The sequence below is a fragment of the Symsagittifera roscoffensis genome, chromosome 9 (assembly GCF_963678635.1).
Source record: "Symsagittifera roscoffensis chromosome 9, txSymRosc1.1, whole genome shotgun sequence".
Taxonomy (NCBI): Eukaryota; Metazoa; Xenacoelomorpha; order Acoela; family Convolutidae; genus Symsagittifera; species Symsagittifera roscoffensis.
In genome coordinates this window covers 46,890,472-46,905,190 of record NC_087070.1, presented here as the reverse complement: position 1 = coordinate 46,905,190, position 14,719 = coordinate 46,890,472, and the positions used below count along the sequence as shown (strand labels likewise).

Genomic DNA, 14,719 nt, shown 5'->3' with positions numbered 1-14,719 from the left:
AAAAAATAGAACTTTTGTCGACATTCTTTTTTTTAGGTCGACCAAACTGATTTTCTGAGCTCTTCCAAACTTCTATAAAGACCCTGATTTGACCAAATTTCCTGCGCCGCAGACAAAATTTTTTAGGCAATTTTTCAAAATTTTTGACCAAAAAGTCGCGTTTTTTTGGTGCGCACTCCCCCTCAAACTTAGCATATATTGGCGCTGAAGGCGCCTTTAGAAAATTTTTAGGGTCCGTCACCAAATATGGATATCTCAAAATATAACAAAGGGGGACTCTTTGGGTCGGCAGGGAGTCAAATCCCAAAAGAAAAAATCCGCTGGTGAGGCCATGAGTATAGCAGAAATTGTTGAAAATTTTTGCAAATAGTTTCTAAAATTACAACAATAATGGATTATACTCACACTTTAGACAACATTTTTCCATTATAACCAATTTTTATCCATGAAACTCCGGTGCGCGACACAAGGCAAGTTTCATTATCAACAATTAAACCTTTCTTGTTGGATTTCAACAACAAATATTTTGTCAGAACTTTGCGCCACTACACTTGTCTTTGGATTCAACAGAAATCACTAACAAATATTAAAGTTGTCTCTGTGGAATCCAAAAACGTAGGATCATTATTATGTTGAGCTCACTTATAAAATCGGGTTGGGTGTTGTACTGCAGTAATACTCTTTAAAGATATATATTTCTGGCCAGCCGACCATCAGTTGCTCGAAAGGTGACATAGGCCCCAATATGCACTACTTTGAAGGGGAGCGCTTGACTTAAACTCACAACTTTTGGTCTGAATCTTACTCAACCCTGTCGAAAAAAACAGCCTGTGCACGCCACTCCACTGACCCAAAAAGTTTTGAAGTTTTTGCTTTTTAGTCTAATTTCGAATAGTTAAAGCCAGCTCGTAACATTTTGAAAACAAGACTTGGTTATGTAATTTTTCAGAAATCTAAATTTAATCGAAAAAACTAATTTTTTTCAGCTTCATTTAGCGTTTTTTGTCCATAAACAGGTTTTCATCAAAACCCAAAACCAATCTACTAAAAGTTAGGAAAAATTTTGAAAGTTATAATGTTTCTTCTAATCACACGATACACAAACAAACAGAAGTTAAAAAAATGTATTTTTTTTGACAAAGAGATCGGCTTTTTGGGTTAGTTGCACAACAACCAGCTATCCTTTTTTCCTTTTGTTTTTTTTCGAAAAATTTACATATACTTAATCATTGAATTATTTCTCTATAAGGGTGGCAATCAATACTATGTACCCTAGGTGGAGGGGGCGCGGATAGTTACCCGCACTGACAGAAATGGTTTCCGGTCGATTTAAATCGATTTTAAATCGATTTTAAATCGATTTAAATCGATTAACCATGACCATTTTACGAACTCAAATGGATTTTAAATCGATTTAAATCAATTTTTTTGAAAACTTTAAATCGATTTAAGTGTCTAAAAAATCGATTTAAATCGATTTCGATGGATTTTTCGACTCACTAAAATCCATCGGAATCTCACTTAAATCCATCAGAATCTCACTTAAATCCATTTTAAATCGATTTAAATCGATCTTTTCGAAAATTTTAAATCGATTTAAGTGTCTAAAAAATCGATTCAAATCGATTTCGATGGATTTCACGACACACTAAAATCGATTTTTTTTGCTAACAAGGCAAAAAAAATATGCAAATGCAATTTAGAAAACTAATTAAAATTCTTGAATTTTTAAATAAAAACACACGTACCAGATATTTCAAAAATATGCAAAAAAAATCATAGAAAACCATCATTGTAAATCAGATGTTGTGCATTAACATATGTAACAAATCAAGAAAATTGTCAAAATAAACCAGATTTTGAGCTCAAAATTATGCAATTAAATCATAGAAAATCATCATTGAAATCAGGTTTTGTTCGTTAACATATGTAACAAATCAAGAAAATTGTCAAAATAAACCAGATTTTGAGCTCAAAATTTTGCAATGAAATCATAGAAAATCATCATTGTAAATCAGATGTTGTGCATTAACATATGTAACAAATCAAGAAAATTGTCAAAATAAACCAGATTTTGAGCTCAAAATTATGCAATAAAATCATAGAAAATCATCATTATAAATCAGATGTTGTGCATTAACATATGTAACAAATCAAGAAAATTGTGGCAGATTTAACCCGAGATTCTCTCCGTGGCGTAGCGAGAGTCTCTGTATCCTCCGGGGGGGAGGGGGGAGGGGGGAGGGGGAGGCATTTTACAAGAATTTTAGTCAATTTTACAAACATTATTTTAGCATTGCAAGCATTTTAGTCAATTTTGGTATTTGTAACGACACGTGACAAAAATTTTCAATCTTTTTTCTGTCATTCGAAAATTTGAAGAAAAAAAGAAGTGGAAAAAAATCGATTTAAATCGATTTAAAATCGATTTGGATCGATTTCATTTTAGGTCAGATTTAAGATCCATTCAAATCGATTTAAAATCGACTGGAATCGATTTTTTTAGCGTTGAAATTAAATCGATTTAAACCGATTTAAAATCGATCCAAATCGATCTGAAATTTTTGTTTTGACTAACTTACTTTTTTACAACTTAAATCGATTTCAATCTAATCTGCATACTTTTTTCATACTAAAATCGATCGAAATCCATTTTTGTCAGTGCGGGTAAAGAGATCCAAAATTTGAAACAAAAAAGAGCTGATATTTCTACATGATAACTAACAAGGCTGCTCGTATATCAGGGCAAAACCCTGAATGTTCCAACTGCCCCTTGATTCATATCAAATAGATTTTTGGTTTAAAAATATTGAAAAATATAGTCATTTTGAACAATATCAGATCAAGTGTGAAATTTTGAGTCGTACGAAATTAATACGACCGATTAGCTTAGCTAGCGTCAATTCAATTTGGAACAATTTTGTTGTGCGGGATAATTCGCCACGCATGAATAATTCGCGCTAGGCTTTCAGGATTATATATATTTTCAAAGAGCGCATAAATTAGTCCCGAGCATGGCCAAATTGGCAATTTTTAAACTCCCAAAACTTTGCAAAAAATGATCGGAGATAGAATATCTTTTTAGATTTTAATTTAGGGAGTCAATTTCTTCAAAGGGGCATAAAATTTTTTTGTTAAAAACTATTATTTCGATCGCCGCAAATTGACTGAAGACCGAAAACGACCGCAAAAAATCACACCAAGTATAAAAATTCCACTTTCTTCGCAAGTCGAAACAATCATAAAAGGCGTACAAAACTCGCATTAAAATTTTGGCGTCGGCTTCGTAACTTCATTATGTTTTGATGTTTTTGGTGACACGTTGATTTCAAATAGCCGCTTTGGTTGAGTTTTCCTTTGAACTTTATGATTGCGTCTCCCAGTTGGTTTGATCAATTTAAATTTCATCAAGGAAACCTTCCTTTGATGAGAATTATGAGCGCACCTTCCACATCATTCGAATTATGTCATTCCTTTTAGGAAGGTACTTGAACTTGGTCTAGCTGTTAAATTTTTTATGTTTCTACTGGGAAACAACTTATATGATAATTCATACTTAAGAAAACTAATTTTTCAGCTGGATTTGACTTAAAATGGTATAAAATATCAAATTGCGTAGTCAAATTAAAAGGATTGATTTAAAAAAAAACTTGGCTATCTACTTATGTATTTGTGACAAAAATTGGCGAAACAAACAAATAAATTCTTCCTTAAACGTTAAAATGCAAGCTAGTGTTCCAAAAAATTTGTTCTTTCTATTCAGGTGCGGATCTAGGATTATAACGAGAGAGGGGGGGGGGGGGGTGCGGATTTTCAAAAAAGTTTTCGATAATTTCGTCGAGCTTTTTTTTAGGTCGACCAAATTTATTTTCCAAGCTCTCTCAAAGCACTAAAAAGTGCCTGCTTTGGCCATAATTTCTGCACCGCAGGCAAAATTTTGAATAAGAGGCCAAAAAGTCGTTTTTAGGCACTTTTTTGGAAAATTTTAACCAAAAAATCGGATTTTTTCGGCGCGCTCTCCCCCTTAAAATTAGTATATTTGGCGCCAAAGGCGCCTTTAGAAAAATTTTAGGATCCGCTTGCCAAAACAAATCAAAAATCTCAAAATAAAAAAAAAGGGGGACCCTTTGGGTCGGCAGGGGGTCGAATCCCTGAGGAGGAGCGATCCGCCTCCTTCGCCCCCCTCTAAATTCGCCCCTGCGTCTAACGATTCTGATTGATTGAAAAACATCTATATTTTGGTCCCTTCCATTCTGAGAATATCCCCCCCCCATTTATGATTAAAAAAGCTTTGGGTGTTACTATACTTTTGAGGGGAAAGCACATGCCGAAAAAAGCACTTTTTGTCATTGTTCCAAAAAAACTTCCATCAGAAAATCATTAAATTTTTATAACAGAGGTCGACAAATTCCTGCCGTTGTTACCAACATCAGAGGAAATTGAAAAACAAAAAGGCGAACAATAAGAAAAAATTATATATTTTGTGTAAATACTTTAATTTTTCAAATGATTATATGGCAACTTATAAGATTACAGTTGAATTTTGTACTATGATAAATTGTTAATTTAAGTTCAATTTTCTGTGAATCAAAAAATTTTGTCAGAATAGCGTTTTAGAAATTTTGGTTTGAAAAAATTTTGGCCGAACAAAGAAAAAGGTGGACGGAGTTTTTTTTTACATATTTTTTTTCAAAGTCCCTCCCACTTCCTTGAGAGCTTCTCAGATCCCCGCATGCTCGGGGGCCAGGGAGATTGGTACGGTGATTTCAAAGTTCAATAGGAGTTTAGTTTCTAGCAAAAATAATGGGCAGCTAATTTTCCGATGATTGTGATGCTGTACTGGATACTTCATGATTATTCTGAAGTCTAATCAGAATTACTTCAACCAATTAAATTTATTATGAGACAAAAATAAACGACGAGCATAAATTTTAATTACCGTTTACCACCTCTCTGATCTTTAGTCCTGGGGATTATATCCGGTGGGAATAGAATTTGGGGGTTTGATCCTGGGGGATTCAGTCCTAGACCCCAATTAATGGGGTCTAGGACTAAATCCCCCAGGATAAACTCCCACAGGTTAAAAAATCACGGCAAATAAGCCCCCAGGACTAAATCCCCCCCTAGGACCAAATCGCCCAAAGGCAAAATTCCGCAGTTTTTAGTTTAAAATCCCCCACATTCGAATTGAATAAAACAGCAACACTAAAACTTGAATTAAATGATGAAAGATAATTAACAGAAAAGAAGTAGATAGATTAAAGCCTAAAATTTAAAAAAAAATAGCAGTTATGGCCTTAAGATAATCCAACTCTTTGTAGTTAGCGGCAGAGCATACAATTCTTTTTATCCTCCCAAAGTTTTCCTCTTTCCTTGCATGAACTTTTTTGCCGAGCTGCGTTTGAGCGAAACTAAACATTTTTGGCGACTGCAGTATTTAACAGGCAGTTAACAATCGATTCCTATTGGGATCGACGGCTGGCTACGGTTTTCATGTCGGATTCTTCTGATCCTTCGTTTGAGGTGAGGCACCACCAGCATCTTCGAGGAGCATTCTTGTGTGGCTTTCGCCAGGGCAATAGACAGCACCTTTTGTGTCGAAGAGTCGGTGCAGGCCGCTGCGTCCGCTTTGATCTGTTCGGTTATGGTATACGTTTTCATTAAAGCATAGTCCGGGCCGTGTTTGTGCTCATGCGGCGACGAAATAAGGAGTTCGCCCTTTGAAGTCCATATGCTTGCCTTACAATGTTGCTTTGATCGCCGCAACTCGCACTACCACTGAATAGAATTGACCAACTCTCTTTTCTTATAGTAAGCGTAGTTATTGTGAAGCGCTTTCTGGCCTCTTTGCTGCTTATCACAAATTCGATTTGGTTATTTTGCATTGTAATTGTTTTGAATGAGTCGGTAGTTGATAAAATGCACGTGTTTTACAAACTGATCAAAATCTTTCGTCAAGAGGCAAATGTTTATTTGCTAATGGGGGGATTAAATTGCGACTACGCAAACTGGTATCACACCTGTAACACTAATCGTTTTAGTAGTAAGTTCAAAATTATGTTAAAAAGTTCCGACCGCTCTCCAATCAACGCTCCGTGGTCCTAGAATTCTGAAACTTTGGCACAAAAAAGAGAATGGTTTTATAGCCATCGAGGACTTCCTTTCACACCATCCCTCACCCCCACCATAGTAGAAGTAAGGATTTTTGACTCCTCGGGTTAAAGTTAACAGACCTTTAAATTGATTGCACAAAGTGTCATATTTGGGATTCGAACTCGCGCTGAAAAAATCAACATTATTTGTATTTCACTTGTCGTTCTGACAGTGCCACGTGGCTTATTAGCTTTAGCAATCAAAGTCATTTTTTTGGGAAGTCAACTGAAAATTGGGATCTTAAAATTGCTGAAAACTCACGTCAAAATGGCGATGCATGTTTAAATGGAAGTCAATTCAAAATGGAATCAATAGAAACATTAAACTATATGAATAAAATAAGGGGGATTTTGTCATAGGGGGATTTGGTTCTATGGGAAATTTAGTCCTGGGGGTTTATATCCGATGGGATTTTATCCTGGATGATTATATTCTGGGGGATTTAGTCCGCGAGCGCATTAATTAAGTTGGAAAAATTATTGAAGAATCAGAAGAAAATTAATTAATAGGTAACTCTTAAAAATGATTCAACCCCGCAATTTAATTTTGCAACTACATTCAACTAAGCCAGCATGCACAATCACTTAAAGTTTTTTTTTGCAAAAAACCGAGCTGGCTAAGAGCCATGCAACATGTGGTGGTCAAAAACTACTCTTGCAGAAAAACATTTGGCTCCAGTTCGGTTGACTTACTTTGCCAACAGACATACAAGATGTATGTCCAAAATTTATGCATGATTTCAAACCGCAAAATCGATAGCGTACGATTAAGCGACGTTATGAATCTCAAAAAGAAAAAAAAGAGGGCACCAGCGGATTTGAGGAAGGGGGTGCTGGCGGCGGCGCGGTGGTGGACGCTACCTTTCAGGGATTCGACCCACTGCCGACCCCTGCCGACCCTTTTTTCTACTTTAAGATCTCATTTTTTGGCATACGGACCCTTATTTTGTTCTAAAGGCGCCTTTGGCGCCAATGTATACAGCATTTGAGGGAAGCGCTCGGCAAAAAAAACGCATTTTTTTGGCCAGTATTTTCCAAAAAGTGCCCAAAACGCCTTTTTTGGCCTGTTTTTATTGCGAGAAAGTTTTATCTGTTTAATTTCGGAACTTCTAATCCCCAATCAGAAATTCTACATATGTTCTTGATTTAAAGCTATAAATTTCTGGATTATGATATCTTTTTATAGATGTGTTTAATCTTAAATTACACTGAGAGAATGAGAAAGGAAAGAGAGATCGAAAAAAATTGCCGTTATATCTTTTTTTTAGCTCCAACACTCATTCGGCATGAAACTAATAAAAAATTTGCTCATAAAAAATACAAAAAAAGACCCTTTCATCGGTTGTTGATCATGAATCACTCTCATCTTTTAGCGAAAAAGCAAATCTACTTAAAAATCCCCTTACATTATGCGCAAAAGAGTTTCCACCCCCTCTAAATAAAAGCAGTAAAGTAGCACTAGAGCTTTTTATTGGCAATTTTATTTTTGGTGCTTTCTAATTGGCGAGTTATTGGGTGAAAAAAAAATTAATTATAAAAAAGCTTTTTATTTGAGTTGATTTTCCATCATTTTTTTAATGATGAGTATCATTAAAAACTTTGACTCATTAAAAATTTAATTAAAAATAGCAAAGTTTGAAAAATAATTTATATAATTTTTATTCAATTGTTGTTCCGACTTTCAATTTGTGCTCAGTGTGTTTTTTTCTCCAGAGAACTGTCGACATTTCAACCAGGAAATATTGACGTAACTGTTTTTATATATCAGCCGAAATTTATTGTTGCCCTGAGAGCAAATTTTAAAAATATATATTTTAGCTGTGATCATTTTTGGTAAAATTATGAGGGTTCAAAGATTGCAAATATGGCTATTTGGACAATTCAGGCGCGATATATTTTGCCCTATTAACGCATAATTCTGAGATTTATTCCCTCTTACAAATCGTTCCAAATTGATTGGAGCAGGCTATTTGTCATATTTTATACATTACTCGAAGCGAAATCTATCACTTCGTACTTTTTATGGCGCGTGGAGGATGAATTTAAAAAATACCTCAAAATTATTCCAAATAATTCGAAAAATTCATCATGATTTTTTCAGCGATCACTGCTTCCTAGAACTTAAAAGGCAATCGGAATTTTCAAGGCTTTGTCCTGATAAGAGCAGTCTTCTTTTTTCGGATCTACTCAACATTTCCACATTTCTGAATAATGACATTCAAAAAGAAACGACGTGCACAGAAAGTATTGTATACAAAGAGCAAGTAGAAGTATTCATAGATTTATATAAATCTTTTTCGAGATTTTTCAACCACAATACGCAACAAATTCAGCAAATTTTGGTTTTAGACTTCTGAAACAACCTAGGTTAACCGCAAACACTGTCTTTCGTATACCATAACTCTCGTATCGAATGTAAGCATAGCGCAGTGAAGCCGAGCAAGTGATCGCTACTTACCGATGCCGTTTGTATTCAATAAAATTTGTAATGCTTGTTTAAAAAAACAACTATCATGAAAATGTACGGGATCGGGTTTTTTGAGTTGCTTTGGAAAATTATTTCACTTTTTTCAAAAAACTGGGTCTTGCTCAAAACTACCGAACTGATTTTCAAAAAGCGGTACCAATCGAAAGTCCTCCCACAACCCTGTGTGCCGGCATAATTCCCTAGATCTTTCTACCTTAGCCTTCTTCCTACAGCCTTAAAAAGAGCGTGTGAGAAAAATTTTTATCCCATAGTTTTGGATTTTTCTATATTTCTCATAAACTACCCTACCACACCTGAGAATTGGGGTTCAATAAATAGAACATGTTGTGAGAAGCTGCTTTGAATAAGGGTGTACGCCCAAATTGTTTGACACAAAAATTTAGGACCCTCGAAAAAGTCAAACTTTCGATTTTTCGACCGTTTTCTGAAACTTTTTGACTTTTCTCGAAAACTTCTTCCCACATCTGAGACTTTGAGTTCAATAGATAGAAAAGTATGAGGATAGCTCCCCTGGATAAGCGGTTACGCGCAAAATTTTGAATCACAAGAAGTAATCACCCTCAAAAAAGTCAAATTTTTGATTTTTTGACCATTTTCTGAAATTTTTTGACTTTTCTCAAAAACTACTACCCAAATCTGAAGTTTTGTTTCCAATGGGTAAAACGGATTGTGGTAAATTCCCATTGTAAACTGTTACGCCCAGATTTTTGACCGTTTTTTGAAACTTTTTAGTTTTTCTCAAAAACCACTCTGCTGAATTTGACATTTGGGTTCCAATGACCCTATAAAATTGTGCGAACTCCCCTGCACAATGGGTTACGCTCAATTTTTTTCACGAAAACTTATGACTCTCGGAAAATTCGAAAATTTGATTTTTTGAGCATTTATTGAAACTTTTTGGTTTTCTTGAGAAAAACACATCAAAATCTGAGATTTTGGCTTCAACGGATAAAAATAAGTTGTAAAAAGTTCCCCTGCATCAGGCGGTTACGTCTAGTTTTCTACCCAAAAAAAAGGTTATGGCCCTCAGAAAAGTCAAACTTTTGTCTTTTCTCGAAAACTACCATCCCAAATGGGTGAAACGGATTGTGGGAAGCTTCCTTGCGTAAACTGTTTCGCCCTAATTTTTTAGCACTATAACTTAACCATTGGAAAAATCAAATTTTGGACTTTTGACCGTTTTATGTCTTATTCTGCTTTTTCTCAAAAAAACTATCAAACCCATTGTGACATTTTGATTTTAATGGGCAGAGCAACTTGTAGAAAGTTACCCTGCATGGCACTCAGAAAATTCATATTTTCGTTTTCTTACTGTTTTTTCAAACTTTTTGACTTTTCTCGAAAACAACCCTCCCAAATTTGACATTTTGGTTTCAAGGGAAAAAACAATGTGTGAAAAACTCACCTTCATAAGCGCTTACGCCAAAATTTTTATGAATCTTGGAACAAAAACAAAAAGTTATGAATCTTGCAAAAGTCTCAAAACTTTTCTCGCAAATTACCCTCCCAAATAAGAGAGATTTTGAATTCAATTGGTAGAACGGTATGTGGGAAGCTCCTCTACTTAAGCAGCTTCGCACAAATTTTTTTGACTAAACACTTTTCAGCCTCGGAAAAACAAACTATTAGATTTTTACGGTTTTTTGCAATGTTTTGGCTGGTCTTGAAAACTAACATTCCAAATCTGAGATTTTGGTTCACCGAAAAAAAGGTTGAGTAAAGTGCCCCTGAGAAAGTGCCATGTCCAAACATTTTATTTTAAAAATATGGCCCTCTGAATAGTCAGTGTTTTTTGGAACTTTCTGATTCATCTCGAAAACAACTCAATCATTTATCAAGGGTTTAATCCAGGCAACATGTTGTGGGAAGCCTCCGTGCATAAGATGCTACGCCCTAAACCTTGTTCAAAAAAAATTATGCCACTGCGAAAAATCGAAAAATCACAAAAGTTTTACGCATATTTTAATAGAGCAAAAACTATATTTCGGAATGACCCAATTTTTAAAATTTTGATTTTACCTTTTGCATCCCGCATCAGTGCAACAATTTCAAAAACTATCAAACAAGTACCTCCAGCTTTAGTTGGACCTCTAGTTAACACTAAAATTCAAAAAAAAATTGTAAAAAAATTTAAAAGAAAAAAAATTAAATTTTGCAGAAATTTTAGGAATCTTTAATCTTTGTGCACAAAATGGCGCTAAAAAACTCTAAAAACTACTTTTATTTGAGTGAAAATAAGTTTTCACTGCTTAAAGTAAGCTTAAATTAGCTTAAATATTAGTTCGAAATTAGATCAAAAATCAAAAATTTCAATCCGCTCTCTCTCGACTGTAAAAAGTTTTTCGAATTGTTTAAACTTTGTTCGAATCACAATTGAAATGGCTTTAATATGATAGATCATTCGACCCATTCTGATAGTTATTTGTGGTACCTGATTTTGCGTGGAAAACAAAAAGAAAAAACTAAAATACACCCAAATACAAAGCTCCTCCTCATTTTTCAAATGGTCGGAACAAAAAGATTCTTTTGACAAAATTTTTACGAGCAAACTTGAAAACAGCAAACCACCTCAAAGCTCTTCTATTAACGAAAGTGTTTTTTTTGCTTTTTTCAGTAAAATAAACAACCTTGAGAAAACTTGATCAAGGGGTAAATTCTTAAAATCTTCTCGAAAAGTAAACAAAAACAAAAATTCATTCTTGAAGCGGAAAAAAGATTCAAACCTTTCCACCATTTACGCGTTTGTTTTGTTCGAGCAGAATTTACTTTCCTTGTAGCAAATTATTTTTTGAAAAGAATATGAAAACAATTTTCAGGTCAAACCGCAAAATTAAACATTCTTCAAGATTTTTTCCTGAAATAAAAAAAACAAGATCAAGAGCTATACGACTTGAATAGATGTTTTCACATCGTTTATTGACAACTAATTATTTGCTTGCATTTTTATGTTGAAGAAAACAAAAAAACATAACGAACTAGCATCAGGTCAGTAGTTGAAAATTTTGTATGGCCAAGTTCTAACAAAACCACACAATTATAAAAAAATATATATAGTCAACGGGGACTTGCATAGCGTCAATGAACTCAAAGAGACTGAAAAATAAACACTATAAGCTGTTCATGTTGGTTATTCGGCTTTGCCGAACAGAATATTGGCATGTTTCAAGCTGCTGAATCCAATTTTTGTTCCAATTATGGGGTTTCGGTTTTCTTACTCGGAATAAGCTCGGTATTTCTTCGAACTATCCCTGCTTACAGAAACCCAAACCCCTGGCAGCCGCAACTGCACTGCCGCCCCCCTATGCTCGCTCACCTGCGGTGCCGAACTTCCATCCCCCAACCAAGCTAGAGAAGAGAAATATGGGCTGACAAGACAACATCATGATAGTGTCGACCACGGCCAAGTTCAACAGCAACAGGTTCTGTGGCGTCTGAAGTTTCTCACTTCTAAAAAGAAACAAATTCTATCAGAACTGACAGATAAGAAACGACTGGCAAAAATGAACTTTAAGAAACGACTGACAAAAATGCTTTATAAGAAATGACTAATAAAAATTACTGATAAAAAAGACGCATAAAAACAGTGGCGGATTTAAGGGGGAGGGGGGCTGGTGGACGCCCCCCTCAGGAATTTGAACTCTTATCGACCCAAACCCTTTGGTACTTTTTAAGAAATCAATTTTTTCTAAAGACACCTTTTTTTAGTGTTTTAGGAGAGCTCGGAAAATTAATTTAGTCGACCTAAAAAAAAGGTCGACAAAATTTTCGAAATTTTTTTGAAAATACGCCCCCCCCCCTCGAGAAAATCCTAGATCCGCCCCTGCATAAAAATGATTGATAAGAAATGACCCATATAATGACTGATAAAAATTGACTCATAAAATGACTGACAAGTAATGACGCATTAAAATGACTGAAAAGAAATGCATCGGTACTACGTTAAAAAATGGTTCAGCGTTCAGTTTTTAGAGCCTTTTTAAGTATCATTGGTATCGACTGAAGGGACTTTGAATGTTGTTATCCATTCCAACCAATGCAAGAGATATCTGTTACGATGACATTTATACGCATATTTTTAGCAATTGATTTAGTCTTTTATAGGAGGGAGAAAAAAAAGAGGGAGAAATGGTTGAAGAGCTCCATTTTCCGAAAAAATCAAAACTTTTCGAATAAAACTGCTTCAAAAAAGTAAAAATATTGATGGCGTGTAATGCAAATAACCATGTTACAAGAACTATATTTATACGGTACAACAAATACTGAATAGTTTTATGCTTTAAGTAATAAGTTTTGAGATTTTCAAGGTTTTGAATTTTGTTTATTGCTTTTACTTTCTAATTTCCAATTGATTATTTATGAAAAAAGTCAATGTAGAGTAAGTAGCCTTGGATCACGAGTTTTGATCCTTAACCACCCACAGGATTCCTCCCTTGCAACTATTCTATGACACTGTTTTTGAATGAAAATTGACCTTAAAATTGTCCTGGTGATGCCTAAAAGTGTTGTTTTTGGCCTGTTGTTCATAAGTTTACCAAAAAAAGTGAATAACGTAGATTCGGGTGCAAAAGTAGCTATGTTTCGATCGACTAGACCAACAGTGGCTATTTTTCGTTCGACTCGACCGAAGAAAAAATGTGTTATGGACTGTGTTCGTTCCAAGCGTTCTATTTTTTGACAGAATAGACCCAAACTAGTTTTGGTTTGACCGAATCGACCAACATTACGAGGCCAACTGTGCACTGGATAGGGGCACAAGTTTGTGTCTGTATGTTCCTGCATTCCAGAGGCAAGTCTTTAAACATGTTAAAATTTTGTCGGAACGATCAAAGAGAAGGAAAGAACAAAAGAAGAACAAAGGGAGCGTCCTTGTTGCGGAATCCGCTTACAATGCACAAAATGCACAGTTTGGCCACGTAATGCAAAAAAAATGTGATCGACTTGATTGACCCAAGCGTGCTACGTTTCGATCGACTCGACCTACGAAAAAATGTGCCTGTACGTGTTCGTCTCAAGCGTGTTTTTTTCTCAACGGACTTGACAGAATCCAAAAGCGTGTTTGACGGTGTTTGATATAAAATGCTTATGTTTCCGCAGTTACAAGATATGTTCTCGAGTTACTCTCGAAGCCCTCGGCCGCAATAAAATAAAGCTTCGTTTAGCTAGAATTTTTGCTATTTGCATCTGTGTTACTCATTTGTGGGTCTAGGACAACACGCCGACGGGACTTCAAGCCGAAGGGACTTCAGGCCGAAAATTAAACTTTACAAGCACCTCAAATCAATATTTTTTCATCTTTAAAACATTGCTTTTCAAAATCATACGCCAGTTTAGTCCATAATAAGCGTTATTTATGACAATGAATCACTTAGGATTGACATCCGTTAATAATATCAACCGGTTTTTGAAATGCATAAATTATAAACAAGAAATTTGCCTTCAACCGGGTTTTATTTTTCAACTTTCCTAAACATCATTTGAAGGTTTAAGTTTTATAAAAACGCTAATAAATACCGACTAAAAATCATGAAAATGATAAAATCTTCAGAGAAGTGTTCAAATTAATCTTATTTCATGACTTAATGAGAAAATTTTAGGCTTGAAGTCCCTAATTTTACGATTCAGCTTGAAGTCCCGTCGGCTTGATGTCCGGCACCCCTCATTTGTAAGCAAAAAATCTGATGCAAATTTGAATTCCAGATTTCTTTCAGCTATTTTACATAGTGTTTGATTCTTTTTTGAGCTTGTGTTCGAGAAGAGGTTTCGATATAGTTTTCGACTATGTTTCGATCTCGTGTTCGAATATGTTTTGAAATTGTGATCGACTATGTTTTGATAAAACTTTCGTTTATGCTTCTATTTTGAGCTCTACAATGGGTGCCGGACATCAAGCCGAAGGGACTTCAAGCCGAATCGTAAAATTAGGGACTTCAAGCTGAAAATTTTCTCATTAAGTCATGAAATAAGATTAATTTGAACACTTTTCTGAAGATTTTATCATTTTCATGATCTTTAGTCGGTATTTATTAGCGTTTTCATAAAATTTAAAACTCCACATGATGTTTAGGAAAGTTAAAAAATA

The 14,719-nt window shown here is 34.9% G+C and overlaps 1 protein-coding gene across 1 annotated transcript in view; it reads right to left on the bottom strand.

The window, feature by feature from the left end:
* LOC134854862 (rhodopsin-like) overlaps positions 1–12,701 on the bottom strand; it is a 32,090-nt gene extending 19,389 nt beyond the window's left edge. Inside the window, exons 1-2 of the mRNA XM_063871220.1 lie at positions 12,694–12,701; positions 11,954–12,087 (exon numbers count right to left, since the gene is read on the bottom strand). Coding sequence (XP_063727290.1) covers positions 11,954–12,087; positions 12,694–12,701 — 142 coding nt within the window. The remainder of the gene's footprint in view (positions 1–11,953; positions 12,088–12,693) is intronic.
* Between the last annotated feature and the right edge of the window lie 2,018 nt (positions 12,702–14,719).